This window comes from Chanodichthys erythropterus, chromosome 5 (genome assembly GCF_024489055.1).
Source record: "Chanodichthys erythropterus isolate Z2021 chromosome 5, ASM2448905v1, whole genome shotgun sequence".
In the NCBI taxonomy this organism is placed as follows: domain Eukaryota; kingdom Metazoa; phylum Chordata; class Actinopteri; order Cypriniformes; family Xenocyprididae; genus Chanodichthys; species Chanodichthys erythropterus.
This window is the reverse complement of record NC_090225.1, coordinates 6,891,438-6,913,270: the sequence shown is the minus strand read 5'-3', so window position 1 is coordinate 6,913,270 and position 21,833 is coordinate 6,891,438. Positions and strand designations below refer to the sequence as shown.

The 21,833-nt window shown below is 36.2% G+C and overlaps 3 protein-coding genes across 3 annotated transcripts; all 3 read right to left on the bottom strand.

The window, feature by feature from the left end:
- Nucleotides 1-1,499: 1,499 nt before the first annotated feature.
- pomk (protein O-mannose kinase) lies at nt 1,500-4,622 on the bottom strand. Its single transcript, XM_067385121.1, has 3 exons — nt 4,468-4,622; nt 3,876-4,165; nt 1,500-2,888 (listed from the first exon to the last, which is right to left on the bottom strand). Exons 2-3 carry the CDS (start codon nt 4,149-4,151, stop codon nt 2,121-2,123), a joined length of 1,044 nt encoding a protein of 347 aa, XP_067241222.1. The 5' UTR covers nt 4,152-4,165; nt 4,468-4,622; the 3' UTR covers nt 1,500-2,120.
- A 3,499-nt stretch (nt 4,623-8,121) lies between these two features.
- On the bottom strand, nt 8,122-11,878 carry zgc:123321 (Protein YIPF5-like). The gene is made up of 6 exons (XM_067385119.1): nt 11,506-11,878; nt 11,313-11,432; nt 11,072-11,202; nt 10,048-10,193; nt 9,736-9,917; nt 8,122-9,135 (listed from the first exon to the last, which is right to left on the bottom strand). Exons 2-6 carry the CDS (start codon nt 11,429-11,431, stop codon nt 8,973-8,975), a joined length of 741 nt encoding a protein of 246 aa, XP_067241220.1. The 5' UTR covers nt 11,432; nt 11,506-11,878; the 3' UTR covers nt 8,122-8,972.
- Nucleotides 11,879-12,220: 342 nt separating this feature from the next.
- bbof1b (basal body orientation factor 1b) lies at nt 12,221-21,603 on the bottom strand. The gene is made up of 12 exons (XM_067385118.1): nt 21,526-21,603; nt 21,097-21,349; nt 18,927-18,992; nt 18,223-18,366; nt 17,584-17,664; nt 17,423-17,493; nt 17,186-17,330; nt 15,534-15,874; nt 15,206-15,340; nt 14,986-15,087; nt 14,611-14,673; nt 12,221-13,029 (listed from the first exon to the last, which is right to left on the bottom strand). The coding sequence occupies exons 1-12, from the start codon at nt 21,564-21,566 to the stop codon at nt 12,942-12,944; spliced, it is 1,530 nt and encodes a 509-aa protein (XP_067241219.1). The 5' UTR covers nt 21,567-21,603; the 3' UTR covers nt 12,221-12,941.
- Between the last annotated feature and the right edge of the window lie 230 nt (nt 21,604-21,833).

Genomic DNA, 21,833 nt, shown 5'->3' with positions numbered 1-21,833 from the left:
TTCCGGTTCCTTCTCTGCATTAATTAAATCCGTAGATGTTTTTTTTCCCCCCTTTTTTACTATTTTTATACCCAAAAAAAGCACACCGCGCTTGGTATATATATATATATATATATATATATATATATATATATATATATATATATATATATATATGAAAATGCTTTTATTTAACTTTGTGATTGTGTTAAGTTTAAATATCAAAATGTGGTAAGCATTTATATACTTTTATGATCAGAAATGACTATCAATTCACTATATTCACTGAGTGAAAGTTTACTCACTGACTTACATTTGATTTTCTAGTAGGATAATAAGAAAAGTGTCATAAACAGCGCTACAAAATCCATTTCTAGAAAATTTAGAGAAGAGTCATTTATGTTCGATTCACATTACTAGTGAAGAAACGAAGCTTGATTCAATCGAAACATCACAGGCTGGCGACACCCGCTGGTCAAAAGGTTGTAAATGCAATGACAGCTCAGCCCAAAAAAATGGATAATACCTTTTACAAATCAGTTGCAAATGTTTCACGACAGTGTAATGTTTTAAATGTAATGTACAAATAAATTATATTTTGAAGTGTTTCAAAACAGTATGATGAAAATTCTGAAATCACGTGAGTTTGAAACAAGCTCCGAACCACTGATTCGAAACAAAGGATTCATTAAAGGGTTAGTTCACCCAAAAATGAAAATAATGCCATTTGTTACTCACCCTCATGCCGCTCCACACCCGTAAGACCTTCGTTCTACTTCGAAACACACAAATAAAGATATTTTGGTTGAAATCCGATGGCTTGGTGAGGCCTGCATAGCCAGCAATGACATTTCCTCTCTCAAGATCCATAAAGGTACTAAAAACATATTTAAATCAGTTCATGTAAGTACAGTGGTTCAATATTAATAGTATAAAGCGACAATAATATTTTTTTGTGCACCGGAAAAAAACAAAATAACTTATTGATGGCCGATTTCAAAACACTGCTTCATGAAGCTTCGAAGCGTTATGAATCTTTTGTGTCGAATCATGATTCGAATCGCGTGTCAAACGGTCAAACCGTCAAAGTGCTGAAATCACGTGACTTTGGCGCTCCGAACCGCTAATTCGACACAAAAGATTCATAAAACTCCGAAGCTTCCTGAAGCAGTGTTTTGAAATCGGCCATCACTATATAATCGTTATTTTGTTTTTTTCCGGTGCACCAAAAATATTCTCATCGCTTTATAATATTAATATTGAACCACTGTACTCACATGAACTGATTTAGATGTGTTTTTAGTACATTAATGGATCTTGAGAGAGGAAATGTCATTGCTAGCTATGCAGCAAAAATATCTTAATTTGCGTTCCGAAGTTAAACGAAGGTCTTACGGGTGTGGAACGACATAAGGGTGAGTAATAAATGACATTATTTTCATTTTTGGGTGAACTAACCCTTTAAGCACCGTTTCAAAAGCGTACAACTGACAACACAATCCCAGTGTGTTCTTGAGAAAATGATTTATTAAAGGCTTCCAAATTCTGAGAGAACAAAAATATCCACAAAGCAGGTTCTGTGTTTAGAATGATAATCATGATCTTGTTAGAATTAAAATAAAACTTCAAATCACTGTATCAGTAAAGTAAGTTCTATTCACTAAACTGAAAGGAACTTTTATGAGGTATAGTTATGCAAAACGTGTTAGTCAGCATAAGTAAGAGCTATAGTAACTAGTAAATACTATAGTAAGAAGTAGCTGAATTCAAATCTGAAACCCTGAGATGCTGCATCTCATCCTCTGCTGGATGTGGTTGTCATACATTTGCTGCATAATCTTTTTAGTGCCCAAACCCATTGTACTGCATTGGTATCGTTACTTTCTTAAACTCTCAAGGGGATAATATACACAAAAATGAAAATTCTGTCATAATTCAATCACCCTCATTTTGTTATAGTGTCGAGCACAAAATAAAATATTTATATACCAAACAGTTTTGGTAACCATTGACATCCACTATATGGAACATTTCTCAAAATATCTTCTTTTATGTTCCACAGAAAAAAGAAAGTCATTCAGGTTTTGAGTAAATGATGACAGAATTTTTTCAGTGAACACTCCTTTTACAACCATAACACTCTACAACATATCTCTAACTCTCTGGGATTGGCTCTCTATCATGCTGTCGTAGACGGAGCGATACACACTGAGGACCTCGAGCGCCGTGGGCCGCATGTGAGGCTCCTTCCTCTTGCATTCTGTGTAGATCTGAAACAAGTGGAAATGAATGACATCACTTCCCAGGACATTCCCTAAAAGGAAACGTGTCACATCTGGAATCTTCCAGATGTCCGTCTTTTCATCGTAACCAGGCATGGCTTCATCTGAGAACTGAACATCCTCGCCATAAGGCCACAATTGCTCGGGGGCAACAAAGTCCCCGGTGAGCTCATGGTGACCGCATTTCACCCCTTGGCTTCCCCTCTTTACCTCAGGCAACGCATCCAGGTCGTTGGCCAAAAGACGCATATCGGATGCGAGAAGAAACTGGCTTAGAGTTTTGTGCAGGTCGTTGGAGTCACACATGACTCGGATGCCCACTGGACTGCTGTGAAGGTATGCCAGGAAGGCGACGTAGTCTATTGCCAGCTGTAGTCGAGTATGCCAAGAGTTTCTCCACTGATATCGGTCTTGCGCAAGAGTGGCATCGAGCATTAGTGCTGATCCAAGAGGGTGGTACTCCGTGACGAACACACCATCCTCCTCACACGCCCCTACAAGCGCCACGACGTGGGCGCTCTGCAAGGCACGTAGCATTGACAGTCCGTGGAGGAAATCATCTGTATACTGCTCTGATGACAAGACAGAGAGCGCCACCTTCTGCCCTCGCCACTCCGACAGATACACCTAGAAAACACAATTACGCATCAGTGTAAGTCTCTAAGGATGAAATGAAAATAATGTAATTAATTACTCACCCTCATGCCGTTCCATACCCATTAGACATACCCATTCATCTTCGGAACACAAATTAAAATATTTTAGTTGAAATCCAATGGATCAGTGAGGCCTCCATAGGGAGCAATGACATTTCCTCTCTCAAGATCCATAAAGGTACTAAAAACATATTTAAATCAGTTCATGCGAGTACAGTGGTTTGATATTAATTTTATAAAGCAAAGAGAATATTTTTGGTCCGCCAAAAAAAACAAAATAACTTATTTAGTGATGGCCGATTTCAAAACACTGCTTCAGGAAGTTTCGGAGCATTATGAATCTTTTGTGTTGAATCAGCGGTTCGGAGCGCCAAAGTCACGTGATTTCAGCAGTTTGACACGCGATCCGAATCACTGATTCGACACAAAAGATTCATAACGCTCCGAAGCTTCCTGAACCAATCGGCCATCACTATGTAAATCGTTATTTTGTTTTGTTTTTTGGCGCACCAAAAATATTCTCGTCGCTTTATAATATTAATATTGAACCACTGTACTCACATGAACTGATTTAGAATTGTTTTTAGTACGTTAATGGATCTTGAGAGAGGAATTGTCATTGCTCCCTATGGAGGCCTCACTGATCCATCGGATTTCAACTAAAATATCTTAATTTGCATTCCGAACATTAAAGTAGGTCTTACGGGTGTGGAACGGCATGAGGGTAAGTAATAAATGACATTATTTTCATTTTTGGGTGAACTTTTTAAGTGAAAATAGCCTTCACTATGTATTTTTTTTTTATTTCCTTCAAATGGCACGTTTTTAAATAATGGATTCAAATGTGGGATTAATTAAGTTTATATATATATGTAATAACATTTTTTCGATTAATAGAATAAATAAAAAACAACAGATTAACTGATCATCAAAACAAACGCTAGTTGCATCTTCTCACCTTCTTTACAGCTCCTTGTCCGATGAGCTTCACACGGCGGACCTCAGCTCGAATTTCCGGGCACCGGAGCCAAGGAGTACAGGCGGTCATTGTGCCCACTTTAAAGTGTCGAAGCGGGCACTGCGTGTGTGCTGAGAGAGGGTTAGTGTCCTGATACAGGGCATCTAGATAGAAATACAGCAGCAGATTGGCGCAAAGGAGAGCTGCCAGGCAAAGCAACACTGCGGGCAGTCCACACCTCGCCCCAGTGATGCCATAGACAGCAGTGCCACCCATACTGACATCTTAACCTATCGTTGAAACATATGAAGAGATTTCAGACAAATATTAAGTGGGAAATGAGAACATATATAAGAGGTTTAGGTTATTTGAATATAACACCATAACAGATGACACCTATAAAGGGTTTTAAAATGCTTTTTTCGGAGATTTTGGGAGTGCCTTATTTTGGAGTGTCATCTGTTATAATGCATTTTGTCTAAATTCACGATGCTACTTGCTGCATTTTTAAACGGACTAGTGATTTGAACACTGAAAAAAACATTTAGCACAGTTTTTGTCTAATATGATTTCGTAAATGCCTTTAACACACCAGTTTGCATTAGTATAAGTGTACTGGTTCACCAGCCGGAGACACTGTGTCCTTCAATTCATGCGATCCTAGTGCAATTCCTCTCTTCTGTGCAAGTGTTGCAGAGTTGGTTCAGATTCCACGCTGTCCAGTTTCTCTGTTGTTTTTCCGGATTGTCTCGCTCTATGGAATTATTAAAAGAGCAGCGCACTGGATTCCAGAGTCACATCGCCATCTAGCGGCATCACGGTGTAACAACCTCCCAATCCTGAGGGCGATAACAAAACATTACTGATGTAGAGAGAAAAAAAGTTTCCAAAAACAAATTACGGCAAAAATTGAGGCACTTCAGTATGAGCAGAACCCTTGCCACAATCAAAATCCTTCCCAGGCGTGCCACTGAGATTTAGGTTTGAACTTCTGACCTCTGTTTCGGGTCTCCCCTCAACGTTTCCAAAGGCATAAATAAATTAATGAAGGAATGAATGAAGGAAGTGACTCATAGGCTACTGAATTAATATGTTGTATTTGGTTTGACATCTTTAGGTCAAACAGTCTTGGAGTTAAATGGATTCAGTTATATTCTATATAAAGTACCTAAGGAATATTCTTAAAAAAAAATAATAATAATAATTTGGGTTGTTTTCAACCCAAGGGCTTGGTAAATATAGGAAAGAACACATGTTGGGTTATGTTGTCCTGTTTCCAGCGTAATGGCGCTGGATCTCGTGCCGGAGATGGCTCGTGTTTGGCGGGGAAACTGCTTTAGACCGCCGACATGCGTTTCACTCGTAGCCGGAAAATGCTGTGACTGACTCCATAACCTGTCCATAAATAATCAGAGTACAATTCTGAGAACATATCTTCTCATTTTTTTATAATGGCCCATTTTACCTGAATGTCGTGCTGTGGCTAAAGAAGGGATCTGCTGATACTCTAACTCTCATGATTTAAAAACAATTATACTTTTTCACATTTAAAAAAAAATAATACATATATATATATGAGACTTATTTTGTAAAAATAGCAACTTAATTTGTAAAAATAGCATTAGATCTCATGCATAGCTTATTTGCCCATTTTAGCTGGCTTCACCCTACATCTAACACAAAAACTACCCAAACACTGGAAAATAACCCCAAAAAAATTACCCAAAAGGTTTAACCCAGGACTTGGGTAGAAAAAATAACCCAAGATTTTTTAGAGTGAAGACAGTGTTGGCCTTATTATAAGGTCTAAAAGTGTGTGTGTGTGTGTGTGTGTGTGTGTATGTATACAGTGGCCCCAAAAGCTATGTGGACACTTATAATATGTATAAATGTTTTTGTAGGTCTATTATATAGAAAAAAATGAAATAGGGGCATTTATTTTAAGGAAATACAGCACAAAATGGACACTTTCTGACTGACAAAAGTTGAGGTTATAGTTCTGAGAAAAGCTAGTATTTGTCTGCAGATGCCACATGGTTTGATATTTTGTATCTAATGCAATGAAATTCTCCCAAAATACTTTTTATGGCCCCTTTTTCCTATAGGCTACCACACAGTTTTTATACGTCTAGCACTAGTGTAAATTAATTATTAGTTAAAAAAAGGACATTTATTTTTTTCATATCAGTATATGGAAAGTATAGTATAGCCCACTTCAAGATGGCTCTGCCTATTACTATCGTAGCTACTGATTAATTTTAAGAGTCCTCCAGCCAAACAATTTTCCCAAAATTGGGTAAAAACCCATTTCACACGTTAGGTGCTTTTGTTATTAGTTATACACACTATGTTCTTTGACCCACACGTGAGTTATCTTTTATTCATAAGAGAACACAAGTCGGCTTCCACAGTTTCCATGGATAACGTTTATTAAATATTAAAGAATGTGGTGTCGAATTAACACCCTTATGCCACAAACCCTTTATCAGAAGATCAAGGTAGACCTTTAATGTCATGGCAATGCACTTTACCAGGAGCACACTCTAATTTCAGGCAAACAAAATTTGTATAATGTAGATTTTTAAAGGCAGAATGGAGCGACGCACATCCAATGCTGAGGAGGACCGAGGAGAGAGGAGGAGAGTGAGGTTCCGCGTCGCGTCCGCGCACAGCGGTCGCGTCCTGCAGGAGGTGTTCAGAGAGCACGCGCTCGAAGACTCCGCGGACACGGACACTACTGTGAGCTCAGAGCCAGAGCAGGAGCGCGCGAGCTCGCCCGTCATCTCGGAGGCGAACAGCCATCTGAGCGGCCTGGTGGGACCAGAACCGGACGACAGCGGCAGCGAGCCGGACGAGTTGCTCATGTACGCCAGTGCAACCAAGGAGAAGCTTTTCACCGGAAAACGCGTGAACATCTTCAGCAAGAACGGAACTATTCGGGGCGTGAGAGACAAAGTGAGCGCGGGACAGGTGCTGTTTAACAACCTGTCCAAAATGTATGGGGTAAGTTTTATTTAGAGCAATAGAATTACTTAACACATTTATTGATGTTTAAAACAGCTGTAAACGGATTTTAATGAATGAGAGAAGAAAAGGAGAATGGAGGTGTGAGTTTCTATAGCTGGAAAAAGGAACTCAATCACCCTTATTAAGGCATTTAGGATTAATGACTGACTAATTGATGTAAGAAAGAGGCTTTGTTTAGATTTCAAGAACATGTCCAGGTTATATTTCACCCCAAAATCACAAGAAATAAGAAATCATAACGTGCTTAGAAAAATAAAGCCTGTATAGGACTCTTCTACAATGTGTTATGCTCGAGGCATTTTTTATGCAAATTGATTTGATTTCATGAAATGTACCCAAAGGTCATATAATTACCACATTCAGAGGAAAATTAGGCTATAGAATGCTTATTTATAATTATTCCCAATTATCAGTGGATTGTTGTTTATTATAAGAATTATTATATTTCATTACCAGGAAGTGTTTCCAAGTGTTACAACCAGTTAAATGTGTTCTTTATTCTCATTCTTTATTATTTCTTATTTAAGCATTTTAAAATCAATAGCAAATAAATCTATAAAATAACTAAACCCTGTGGCCCTGTAGGCCTATATAATTTATACTTGAAATAAAATCTTAAATTAATTTGCATTAATTGTCCTCCTAATACTATAACAAATTTCAGATTTATGATTATGACTATATACTAAGTTACTAGTTGCCAGTTGTTATATTATTGAGGACTGTTAAACGATTGATCTATAATATCTAATAAATATGTGTCTCTCAAAGGACTCGCATATTTTGAACCGGCCTAAAAGACCATGAGATGGCTTGCAGCAGAGGATGCTGGGTTACAAAATAGGGCGTCACCCTGGGTGGATGTGCAACAGACTAAAGCGAGTGAAAGTGATGAACAGCGGCCAATGTTTTTGCTTTTATGTGTTTTTCAATATTTGTGTATATTGTAGTTCTGTAAATATATTTTTATATGAACTTTTTGCAAAAGCATTTTTGAATTAAAGAACTGAAAGGATCTGTAAAGTCAACTGGTTGCTTGGAATGTTCTTTTTGCTTATGTTTGGGGTGCCTTTTCTTTATTTTGACCTTTAATTGTTTGTGATAAAATTGTGATTTTTTTTTTTTTTTTTTTTTTAGAAAATAAGATGTTTTTATATATATACACACACTGTTAATTTTTAATGCAATAAAAACAAAAAAGTCACACCAACCTTTTTATTTTTCGTAATACTTTCTTGAATTTTTGAATAATTATGCAGAAGCAATTAACTTGAACTTTATAAATTAAAGGGATAGTTCACCCAAAAATGAAAATTATCCCATAATTTATTCACCCTCAAGCCATCCCAGGTGTAAATGACTATCTTCTTTCAGTCAAACACAATCATAGTTGTATTTAAAAATATTCTGGCTCTTCCGAGCTTTATAATGGGAGTGAATGGTGCCCAAGATTTTGAAGCCCAAAAAAGTGCATCCATCCATCATAACAGTAATCCATACGACTCCAGGGGGTTAATAAAGGCCTTCTGAAGCAAAGCGATGCATTTTTCTAAGAAAAATATCCATAATTATAACTTTATAAACTGTAATTATTAGCTTTTAATGTAATTTTTAATGTAACTCCGATTGTGTTTGGCTAAAATAAAAAACTTGCTAGTAAATCATGGGATAATATTTTTGGGTGAACTATCCCTATAAATCAAACAAAAACAACCGCTTCCTCCACACACATAAAAATATTCAATAATATACAAGAATACATATTATGAATAAAGTTAAGTTTAGCCTTCTTTGCATTATTCAGCTTGATCCCAGAGAGGGATTCGCTTTCTCTCAATCTCTGGGATCAAGCATTATATTAGTGTGGCTGAGTTCATAGTATCTGATTATGTGTGCATTCCAATATCAACAATGATTCTGCTAACCCAGTCCATCAAGTTCTATAATGCTTTTGTTTTTATTCTTTTGATTTACAGTAACTTTGATTTACAGCACTTTGACAGGCTAAGTGCATTACGTGTTCATAAAATTGGATTTTCATCTCATCTTAGAGTGATCATTTCTTAGTTATCAAAAGACAGTAAGGAGAGCGAAGACCCCGTACAGAAGAGCACAGGGATAGGCCACCAGCAGCTGCTGCCCACTCATGTTAAGAGTGGAACTGAAGATCTTAGAAGCTGATAGACTGCACCAGCCAACCACAAACACGGCCAACAGCGTTCCCAAGAGCCCTCTGTATTAAAATGAAAGCCTTTTGTTATTTAAATGCAATGTAGCTGAAATTATACACTCTTAAAAATAAAGTTTCCAAAAGAGGGTGTTTGCATTGAATGCCATAGAACCATTTTGGGTTCCCTAGCCGACTTGCTATTGCTACTAGATACACAGACAGACACGCTGCTCTAAGTATGTAGGATATGCTGCTGCCGCTGCATGAATAAACACTCCCATCATGTAGCAGATCTAGACAGGTGGAGCTGGGGAGGTGGAGGGTTTCAAACGAACTCTGGCGGACTAACAAAAAATGAACACTGAACCAGACTATTTAAATGTTGATCAAGCAACCTCATTGGCTGCAGAATCAGAAAAGGCCAATCAGCTTGTGCCATGTGTTAATGGCGAGGTAGCTTGCAGATTGATGTAAAGGACCTGTGCCATCTAGAGATTCATGACTGAACTAGATATCTTAATAATATAATGAACCTTTTTCGTGCAATGGAAAGGTTCCATGGATGATAAAGGTTCTTCATGGAACCATAATCACCAATAAAGAACCTATTTTTAAGAGTGTATGGCAAATTTAAATAAATAATGTAGAGTTATGCATACTCACTGAAGTGAATAAACAACAGCAAAGGCAGAGAGCGCAACCATTGGCAGGAGACAGTATCCCAGGACACTCGCCACACATCCACAGGATATGCTGTAACTGCTCATCAGGTTCAACAGCATGTTCATCCCAACACATCCCAGTGCACTGATGCCATACACATATCCAAAGTGTGCTTTCCCTGCCTGCGGAGAGAATCCACACAAATACACAGGTACGTGCGCTGGACATTATGTTTTCGTTTCCTCTGTGCAATATAAATCACTGTGTACCTCTAGTTATGGTTTCGCAAAAGGTTCAAGGTGTAGTTTGTACCATCAATAGTGTGGATCCCAGAGCAATGCAGAAGAGAATAGGCCCAGTGAGGTCTGTCTCGTTCATAATACTGCCATCAGCAGGCTTCAGTGGATTTAACACAGTCAGAGTCTTCTGCCAGATATGGTCAAAGTTAATGCCCAATTCTGAGAAAAAACACACTTTGAAAACTACATTTTCTGCAAAATGTAAGAATGTTTTTTAAAGCTGAAGTATGTAAGTTTTCAGTCTTAAAACACTATCCTAAAACAGGGGTTCTGACCTCTGGCCCTTGAGGTCCAACCCTAATCAAACATCTTGAAACTGTTGTGAAATCTGCAAGGGTTTCTTTCAACCATGTGAAATTCCTGATATAATGATTCCTATTAAATCTCACTCTCAAAAATTTGCTGAAAGACGATAAATGTGACCGCCTCCTGACTCAACCAATGGCATGAGTCGCGGGCGTGACTATATGTTGTTGTTGTTTTTAAATTAAAGTCACCATGAAATCAAAATTGACAGTTCTTATTTTTAATGGAATATTGCAGTGTGTATCCGTGTTTATCCAGTGATTATAAGATTTATCCATACACAACATTTATTTTATTTTTTTTAATTCATGTGCTCTCGTAATCTTTAATCAAAATATCTTCCCCTCCTTTTTGCAGCAACATCTCTTCTCTTTTATAATGACGAGTTTAGTGACATGAGGGCGGGACATCCTGTCACTCACATGACATCACAGCAATAGCGAACCACAATAATCCAATGAAGTCCCGATGGGCAAAATCAAGTCATGCGTTTTCTTTTTTTGCGATCAAATGTAAGTCATGCGTTTTTTCTTTTCCGAGAATTTAATTCACTCACATATATGTCACAATAGGGGTAAAAAATGGCAACTTACATTTCATGCTGACTTTAATGGATGACTAGGGGGTATATTCAGAAATTTGTTTTTCAAATTTTTTTTCTTTTCCATTTGGTAGTGCAGAAGTTACACACTTCAGCTTAAAGATGTGTTATTAAAATAATTTTTTATTACCTTCTAAGAGTGGCGGTTCTTCCTCATATGAGTCTAGGTGTTCTGTTTGCTCAGGTGGCGCTACAGGCTGATACAGTTGTCCAGTATAAGATGCTGTAGTGGTATATTCATCTAAGTGTGCGGAATTATCACTGATAATCAAATGGTAAACATTGAATCACAACTAACACTTAAATTGCACACAAAATGCATACATTAATAAATGGTATATTAGACACATGTATGCAGTTAGCAATCTTACACTTCATGGTATTCTGGATTAACGTAGGCTGGATCATAGCAATATTCCTCTTCCTGCTGACCGTCCACATAATATCCAGACTGATAGAAGTCTTGTTCAAAGTTTTGAAAGTCTCCCATTCTGTTGAAAATAATGAGGCATGTGTACACAAGTTCAGTTGTGATATGAACCAGTTCTGAATTTATAATCTTACCTTTATATGTCTTTTGAAGTCAGTCTGGCTTTGATTTGAAGATCTTGGTTTGTTTGAACAGAGGCTTTGCTTGGTCACTGAGCAGCTGTTTTGCTGTATGTGTGTATATGATCCTATTAATAGTTGTCTATATTTACTTGAGCAGCACTGTCACTGTGCTGGGAGGTCATGTTGTAACGCCATCCCGATGATCTGTAGATCCGACCAATCTACTGACTGATAACATGCTGACCACTCATTGTTCAGTACAATTACTGTACAATTAAATGACATATTCTGTATGTGTTCATGAAAATTATTCTTGTAAAATGGTTACAGAAATATAGGTAGAACAAAAAAAATTTGAAGATAAACTTAAAATAAAGTGACAAACATTGTAGATTATGTATAATGCTTTATAACTAATACAGTGTTGGCTAAATGTTTGCAAAAACAATAAAAATGTCTGCATATAATGTTCACCTTCATACTTTTGTATGAGAAAAGGAACAAAAACAGTACATTTCCCCTTCTTTACAGACACCATTAAATCAAAAATGACTATTCTTATTTTTTATGGAATATTGCAGTATTTATTGTAAATGATTTATCAATGCACATCATTATTTTTTTTAATTCATGTGCTCTCATAATCTTTAATCAAAATAGCTCCCCCTCCCTCTAGCAGCAACATCTCTTCTCTGATGTCGTGTTTACTGACGCAAGGAGGCGGGACAACCTGTCACTCACATGACATCACAGCAATAGCAAACCACAACAATCCAATCAATTCCTGATAGACAAAATCCATTCCTGCCCAACATTTTTCTTGTTCGAGAAGCCGTTTCACTCTTATATACATCACAATAGAAAAGAAAAAAAATCGCAACCTCCATTGAATGCCTACTTTAATATGAGTCACCTACATGTAGTAAAGTATTACATTTTCAAAACTACATCAATACTTACGAAAATTAGATTGCATGATAACAATTGTATCATCCTCCCTCAAAAACTAGTTTAGTTACATTTAATTAATATATTATTCATTGTATATGAAACAGTTCAAATATAAAAAACTGTACCAGAAGATATAAATCATCAGCAAGTTCAAAAACTGCTAAACTTCTTTTCTGTGTTTTATTAAATTCAGTTTGAATTGTTTGTTTGCAATAAAAAAATAGCAGAATTGTGGGTTGTGTCATGCCAATCCTTTTTAAATCTTTCCTGAATACAGCAAATATTTATTTTACGCAATTTGTGTAATTTTGAAATTCCAGTATTATCAGTATTGGTATGTGGGCATCTCTAAATGTATTATATATAAAAAAAGGCCTCCTTTTAAGTTGTGGTATAGTCATTCATGAAAACTTCTTGGTATTTCATAGTTGATATGCAATCTCTAACATATACTTTGACATTATTTAGCTCTCTTATCTGTGATGAGGTCAGGTGATCTACAGGTCACTGCAATTATCACTGGAGCTCATACTGGAAACTGCTGCTTGGGTTAAAAAGGTTGCATTGGATTCATCCTCTTCATTCCTGCAGAAAAGACAGACAGACCACTGCATTATGAGTCTATAGTTGTGTCTCAAATGATGCACTATACACTATGCACTTAACTGTGTAGTGTAGTAATTTTAAAAGGTTAGTCATTCAAAATCAGAGTCTGATAGCAGCCCCTCCTGCGACAGTTTGAGTGCATGAAGTGCTTGAACATTCCACATTTCGTTTTTCAGATGATTAAGTGAATCATGCGGGTATTTATACTATTTATACTACAAAATGGCATAGGATAGTGCATGAGAATGTGAATTGTGACGCACCATATGTGTATTGGTGCAGATCAGTTTTTGCGTTCAGAAATCTTTCCCGTCATAGTTTATTTCTCTTTATGTGCTACTGTCAAATGGAAAGGTTGAACTGACATATTTTTGCACTTTTGTATTGATTGATTAATTATATTAGAATGATATTAAAGAGCCCATATTATGCTATTTTGGATATTAGCTTTCATGTATTGTGTTATAGCTGTTTGGGAATGTAAAAAGTCTGCAAGGTTTCAAAGATCCAATGGAGTTATTGTGTCCCAAAAGAAAGAACTGATTCTGAACTGCCTGAAACTATTGTCAGTAATTCAATATGTTTGTGTCAAATTTGCATAATGCCAGCCTGGTCTTCATTGGCTGCCCACGAACAATGTCTACTTTGCCCCACCCTCAAACACTGTAGTTGTAGCTGAGGCCTGGAACATATGTCGAGAAGACGTTGTTTCCGGCGCGCTGTAAGTGGTACATTGAATCCTTTATCAAACTGGTTCAAAGACAGTGAGAAAAGAGATGATGCTGCAATGTATATTGTGAAAAAATTAAAGTGTTTTTAGCCTTGGATATGTATAAACCTATTGTAGGAGACCACCAAAACAAAATGAAGAGCCTTTAAAATAGCATAATAGGGGCACTTTAAAATTACAATAGAAACATGATTTCATTGATAAGTTGATATCTTGTAGCCTGACGTGGTCATACTCAATTCTAGTTCGAATATGAGTCTGATACTGCTCCATTGAGCTTTGATTATGGGGGCGTATTTCAACTGATCCAGGAAAGACCTCAATTGGATAGACCTACAACCAATCAGAGCTACAGAGTAAGTGACGTATGTTGAGCGATGCATAGTTGTCAACAGAACTCAACTGCACACATGCTGGAACTAGTAGAAGATGAGCGTAAACAATCTTTGCCGGTGTTGTAAAAAGAATAAGTATACATGGAGTACTTGCCAATTAATGCGCTGTCGATATCTTCTATAACGGACGCGATGGCGGAATCTACACATCTCATTTCTTCAACAACAGCCATCATTGTTGTAAACTAATTCAACCCAAGCGCTCTTTGATGACGTGGCTGATTATGTTTCTGGTGATAATATGTCAATCATCGCCCTGACAAATGTGATTGGTCCGAACAGTTTCTATTCGGGCATAATTACTCCTCTACGGATCGAGTCCAGACCGAACTCCCCGACCTCAAAATGTTGTGGGCGGGGCTAAGTTCGGCTGGCATCCAGGCTAGATATTTTGTTTATCAGCCAGAAAAACCTACATCTGTTGGCATGTCTCACCCTGGATTGCTGCTACACTGGTTCCATTCAGAATCTGCCAGCGCCAGAGCATGAATTGCTTTCCTTCAGAAATTTAGAAAACAAAAGTGCCATGAAAATACACATTTATTACTCCTTTCAATTCCTTAAACTTCTTTTCTTAAACTGAGAAGTACAAATAAGCTTGGGATTTTATCTTTTATTTTATTTATTTATTTTTACTATGGCCATTACCACTATCTTTGTCTCAAGGTTAATTGTACCAAATTAACTTTCCATTTATCTTAAAGTGGTTTCATGTGTCTAATAAGGTTAAAAGGTCACATATATTCAAACATTTGTGCTAAATTGTTTATCATCCAAAATACAGTTCAGTATCTGCTAGCAAGTTCTTACTTTGATTTCAGGCCATTCATTTTGGCAAAGAGCAGTCTGAGAACTCTCTCTTTTTGCTCCCAGGTCATCTCTGATACGTGAATTTTGGCTTTCTTCAGATTGCTGATGCAAAATAACAGTGTCATTACAGACAGATTTGCTTATGGAAAATCATCTTCCAGGTAATAACATTTTGAGTTATCATTTCATCAAAAAAAAAAAAAAAATGTTTAAAACTTACCCCTTTTCAGCCTCTTCCATACCTACAGAAATGCTGTTGGTACTGTGTGGAGTTTTGTTGATGGTGTGAACATGATCCCTTTTCCCTGATAAGAACTCATCCATCCGCCTGCTACGGTTCACCTCTTCTTCCTGTCTGGATAACATAATGTATCTTATAACATAGTGTATCTACAAACGTTTCTGCAGTGAAATGGAGCCTGGACCTCTTGCTTGTCAACTGTTATTTCTAGAATGAATTATATGGGGTGGAGGTGATATTGACAAAAAATTATATTTCAATATTTTCTGGTATTTTATCGATACCAATAATGAATAATAAAGTGCACCTGTGCATTAACATCTCCTGCTTCACGTGATTTAGAGCCTCATGGAAGAGGATCTCCGTGTCTGAGCACTGCTCCACGACGCTGCGGGCTACTCTCTTCAATCGGCTCAACTCCCTGTCCCGTACGCTCAGGAGCTTCTGCAGTTTGTCCAGCTCTACACCGCTGGCCTGAGTTCTGACCGCAGCACGCTGCTTGATGTCAGCCTTCTTCCTCTCAAACTCAGCCACCATGCTGGCCAGGGTCTGCTCCAGTGTCAACACCTTTGCTCTCAGCTCAGAAATTGTGGTCCGCTGGGCTGTAAGCTTAGATATGGTGTCATTCGAGGTGTCCTGACTCATCTCCTGCAGGGTGAATGAAATTGTGGGTTTATTATCAATGTCTGCTGCTTCAAAGGTAAGGTTTATAGTAAACTGGTTTTTCAAAGGGTCTAGTATGAAAATTTTTAATTTTATTTTATTGGTACACATATATATGCATGTGAGTGTTTGTGTGGGTGCACAAGTGATGTAATAATAAATTTAATCATTTTAATGGTACAATATGTAAAATTTTTGCAGTAAAATATCCAAAAACCACTAGGCTAGTGTTATATATTTTGTCCAGCTGATTACTAACAATATCTCTAATGTTTTCAACTACATGTAAATCATGAGGAAATTCCCATTCTAAACAGTGACACGGGGCAGTGCAGTCGCCTGTCAATGACGTCAGTTACCTTTATTACCGCCTTTACTGATGTAGAAACCACACGACAACAGTGCCGTGGACAAATGCGGAAGTAGTGTTTAGCGTCCAGCAAACCACTAGCTTGCTTCAAGCAGTTCCTTATTTACTTCTTGCACGTTTTATGGTGGATTGTGTTACTTATTTATGGAACATAATTACTGTTTACCATCTGCTGCTGGTTCGGTCGACAAGGACAGCTCCCGTAAACTCATGACCGGAAAAGCAGAAGCGGCGCCAGCGACTGTGTCATAATAAAAGTCCCGCTGCTCGTGAGGCGTGTGTTGATCAATCGCTCCAGCTCCTCGTTCAGCTCCCGCAACACTCCGTCCTGCTCTTTTTCATACTACAGTAACGTTAATAATTGCATCCACGAACATGAGTTCTTCCAGACTCCAATCCCTATTCTTTTGCACCGTCCGTTGAGATGGAGACCACATGTCCCAAGTTTCCGCTCTAAAACTTGGCGTCATCAAACTACGCCTTTGTTTTGAATAGGCTTCTAGCGACCTCTAGCGGAAAAATATCACAAATTGTACCTTTAATTGATTAAAAAAATTATGAATATAATATACATCAATTATAATCAATACAATATACTTTAACAAAATAAATGAAATAATGGATTATTATTTTTAATTTTTAGTTTCTGTGTTTCTTCCTAATCCCTAATGGCTTTTCCAGTTGTCTTTGATTAAATTTTTAACCATAGAGAATTTTTAACTACCCCCTCTCAGGATTCTTTGATGAATAGAAAGTTTAAAAGAACAGCATTTATTTAAAAGACATTTTTTTATATACTTTTGACCAATTTTATGCATCCTTGCTGAATAAAGTATTAATTTCTTTGCAAAATGTTATTGACCCCAAACTTTAGAACGTTAGAGTATGTGAACTACAGTAAAGATGCTATGGTGTTGTGCTGCCACCTTATGCAGATTTAGGATGTCGTTCTCTTCTGCCAGATCTGCATTTCTCTTCCGCAGATCCTCCACCTCTTTGATGTGGTAACCCAATGCCTTATTTAAACGCACATTCTCCTTGAACATCGAGCGCGATGCGTCATCCAGCTGTCTGATGAGGCCAAGATGGAGGATGTCATTTCATTTATCTCATGTAAAATGTATCTCACAGACACAGTAGCATCAGTTGGAGAAGATGCTTACATGATGGCTTCATTGTGAGCTTTTTCTGCCAGCACAGCAATCTTTTGCTCAGCTTCCTTCTCTAGGTGAACCTAAAGACAGAGTAGAAGGAGAGGCTGAGAGAGTGAATGAGAAAGATTTTGTTGAAATGTTTATTTATTTATTTTTTTCAGTATATATACCTTATTATTGAAGAACTTTTGCTCCATTCTTGCAAGTGTTTTCTTGTGTTCTAGATCAGCGTTTTCCATTGTTTCTTTCATCTGTACAAAACAATGGTGGCATTATCCCTTACATTCTTCGACTTTGTTAAAAATGTGGCATTCACGGTCAAAAATGACCGAACTACAGAAAGTTGATTATAAATCTCTTGTTATGGTATGTTATTGGCAAATCTGTTTATCAACTTTTTTTGTCTAATTAGTACAGTTTTTGTATTCCTTTATGGAAGTGATTGATTGTAGGCCTCATTGATCTTAGATTATGCACCTTTTTTTTTTTTAGGTGAATACGCTTGAATAAACTTTTTTCACTCAGACGCTGGGGTGAATAAGCTCAGATCAATAAGGTCTACGATCAATTAGTTCCAAAATGAAATACAAAACCTGTGCTAATTGAAAGAAAACAAGCTGACAACATGATTGAATCAAATATTTGCTGATAATATAGCAGAATGAGAGATTTACAAGCAATTTAAAAACCTGATCATTTTTGACTGCGAACATTAAATTAGGTAGCAGATTTTCAACACAGCACAAAGGTTAAAACAGATGTAATACTTCTGTATAATGTGTACATAAAATCAGTAGATTGCATTATACATTGTTGAGTTCTTGCTCCATTTGGGGCTTCTTCCTACGGAAGTCATTGATGATCTTTAGCTCCTCCTGAATCATGCTGAACTCGCTACATCTCTTCTTAAATTTCTCCTCCAGCCCATTGATCTGCAGCATGTATTCAGTGACCTGTAATGTCAATCAGTATTGTTATTGTTAACTACAAAAACTAATAATAAAACTGAATTGAAATTCAATTTGGTAATTGAAATAAAGCTGAAATAAAATTAAATATAAATATTAAATAAAAAATGAAAATTAGACATGTTGCCTTGGCTAAAACTACAACTGAAATAAAAAATAACAGCAATATAGTTTTTTTTAAAGGCACAAAATGGCTAAAAACAAAATGAAAGTTAAAATGAAAGCATAAAAATAAAAGCTCATTCAGATTATTAAATACTGCAACAGTATATAAATAATACAAAAAAAACGCTGATGACATTTTTAAAATGAACAACTCTATTTATTTATTTAACTGGATGACTATTTCTTTTTTTACTTAAACTGGATGAGTTGATTTCATTTCTTATGATTTCAAAAAAATAATGTATTGATTAATTAATTAATACAATCTTTGTATTTACAACAGATTAAAGGGGGAAAAATAAAACCGTAAAGATGAGCACAGCACAATAACTTAATTTATTTCTGTTTTCCCATATGAGGAAAGGCTTACCAAATCTTACCAAATTCTCTTTTTCCTGAGAGGCTCTTGTTTTCTCAAGCTGTATTTGTTGTTCCAGTGCAGTGATCTGAGAATATGTTATGGGGTTAGTTCACCCAAAAATGAAAATCTGTAATTTACTCTCCCTCATGTAGTTCCAAACCCGTAAAATCTTCAAAGCACAAATGAAGATATTTTTAAAGTCATCATGAAATTGAATAATGCAGTATTTTTTAGAAATTATATATCCGTGCACATCTTTTTTTTTTAATATTCATGTGCCCTTGTAATATTTAATCAAAATATCTTCCCCTCCCTCTTGCAGCAACATCTCTTCTCTTCTCTGATAACTGGCATGATTGTGGGGCAACCTGTCACTCACATGACATCACAGCAATAACAAAACCAACCAATCAATTCCAGATGGAAAAATCTAGTCGAAAAGGTGTTTCTCTTGGATATTGACTACTATGGAATCCCAAGTCTGCCAAAATTAAAAATAAATAAATATACAAAGAAATGTAAAAAAAGCAAAAATAAATAAATATATAAATATACATAGAAAAGCATAGTATATATAGTATATATTTATTTTTTTCCACATTTATTTATTTTTTCTTTTATTTCTACATTTATTCATTTCGATTTTTATTTATTTCCACATTTATTTATATATTTCCACATTTGTTCATTTCCACATTTATTCATTTCTGCATTTATTTATTTCTACATTTCTTTGTCCGTAGGGTAATGAGGAGGGCATGGTTTACCTCAGACATAGCAATCGAGCTCAGAGTAGGCGAGAGCGAAGCGTTGAGGCCACAGTGTCACCTTGTGGTGTGCCCGAAATACAAGAAGTGTAGCCTACTGATGTTGATACTGGGATGAATAATTTGAATGGGTAGTATGGCCAAAATCTTATAGCTTCTCTTTTTTGGTTAAGTAATATCAACCTAACTGTACGTGTGACATGGATAGTCTACTCTTTATTTTTGACATGGCCGTAGAACATTGTCTGGTCTGGATTTGTAAAATGTCATGTGCTGGCAAACATGAACAGCAACATCTTCAGCAGATCTGATAACAGGGACTCTGAAATGGAAGCGCTTGTTATTTCCCATTATTAATCTTTGAATGAATGGGCTTGCCTTTGATTGAGATTCGGACACACAGAACACGGAAAGGATCGTAAAAATACATAAATGTAAAAATAAAGAAATGTAGAAATGAATAAATGTGGAAATGAACAAATATGGAAATAAATAAATAAATAAATATGGAAAAAATCGAAATGAATAAATGTATAAATAAAAGAAAAAAATAAATGTGGAAAAAAATAAAATATACACATAAATAAGGAAATAAATGTATAAATATATATATATATATTTTTTTTTCTATGTATATTTAATTTATTTTTGCTTTTTTACATTTCTTTGTATATTTATTTATGTATTTATTTATTTTTAATTTTGTCAGACTTGGGATTCCATAGACTACATCACAATAGGGAAGAAAAGACTATCGCAACTTCTGTTTCATCAAGACTTTACTGCAACCTAAAAGATTTCTATGCCTCTATTGATAGTCCATGCAACCTAAACTTTGAAGATCCAAAAAGTTCATAAAGATATCACAGTCTTCTGATCCAAGTCTTCTGAAGGGACACGATCACTTTATGTAATGAACAGATTTAAATTAGGATTTTATTCACATATATAAACATTGATCAACCATAATTAATGCATGAGAACAAAACTCATTAGTTCTCACACATGACGCCATTCAATTTCCATATTTGATGTGCTCTATGTATGTGTGTTGATCAGTGGTTGTATGGAATTATATCTGTTCATCATATAAAGTGATTGTGTATCTTGTGTATAAGATCTGGATTAAAGCGCTCAAATTTATGGATTACTTTTACAATCTCTTTATAAACCTTTTGCAGCATGAAAGCTTGGAATTGAGTGAAAGAAATCTCAAAGGTTTCATTAAAAAATATCTTCATTTGTGTTTTGAAGATGAACGAAAGTTGGTTATGTGTTTGGAATGACATGAGGGTAAGTAAATGATGACAATTTTAGTTTGTGTGTGAACTATTCTTTTAACAATAGATGAGATTAAGATTTAAAAACAAATGTAGTTTACATTGGTCACTAGCTTTAAAAATCAAATGCATTAAAAAATACCTTCTCCTCATTCTGCAGGTCTTTCCTCCTCAGAACAGCGATGATCTCGATGGTGTTCTTCTCGGTGTGGTGCTGTAGGTCAGTGAGCTGCTGGTTGGCTTTGCTCAGGCGTCGCGCGGCTTCAGAATACTCCACGCGAGAACTCTCCGTCATATCACACCTGGCCTCCCACAGAGCCATGTTTGCTTTAGCTTTCTCTATTTCAGACTCCTTATCCCGTTTTGACTCTTGCTTGCCATCTTTTTTTCCTTTTCTATATAAAAAAATGAAGAGAAAGGCGAATCATCCTCAACATCACAAAGTAAAACTATGCTGTCAGATATAACCTTACTGTTCAAATTCTTAAGACCGGTTTGAATCGCAGTTTTTCAAACAATCGCAAGAAAATATCGGAATCAACAGGCAGGGCAGTGTTTTTTTATTACTCACCCTTTTCCTTTCTTTCCCTTCTTTCCTTTTTTATTCGGCATCTCTCTGTGCTTTAGTGTTCAATGCGATCTGTTCGTGCTGGATTAGTTTGTTTACACCTGTTGCCATAGAGACTGTCACATGTCACACTTTTGAACTCGGTTCAAACATTTTCTTTTCCATAAAAACTTAAATAATCTTTATTGTTAAGGTTTCAAAATAAAATATTTGCAAAAATAAAAACTTTTAAATGTTGTATTAAATGTGTGAACAACTGAAATATGGAAAAAATATCTTCGCTCATATTAATAATGCAGCCCTCCGTATGA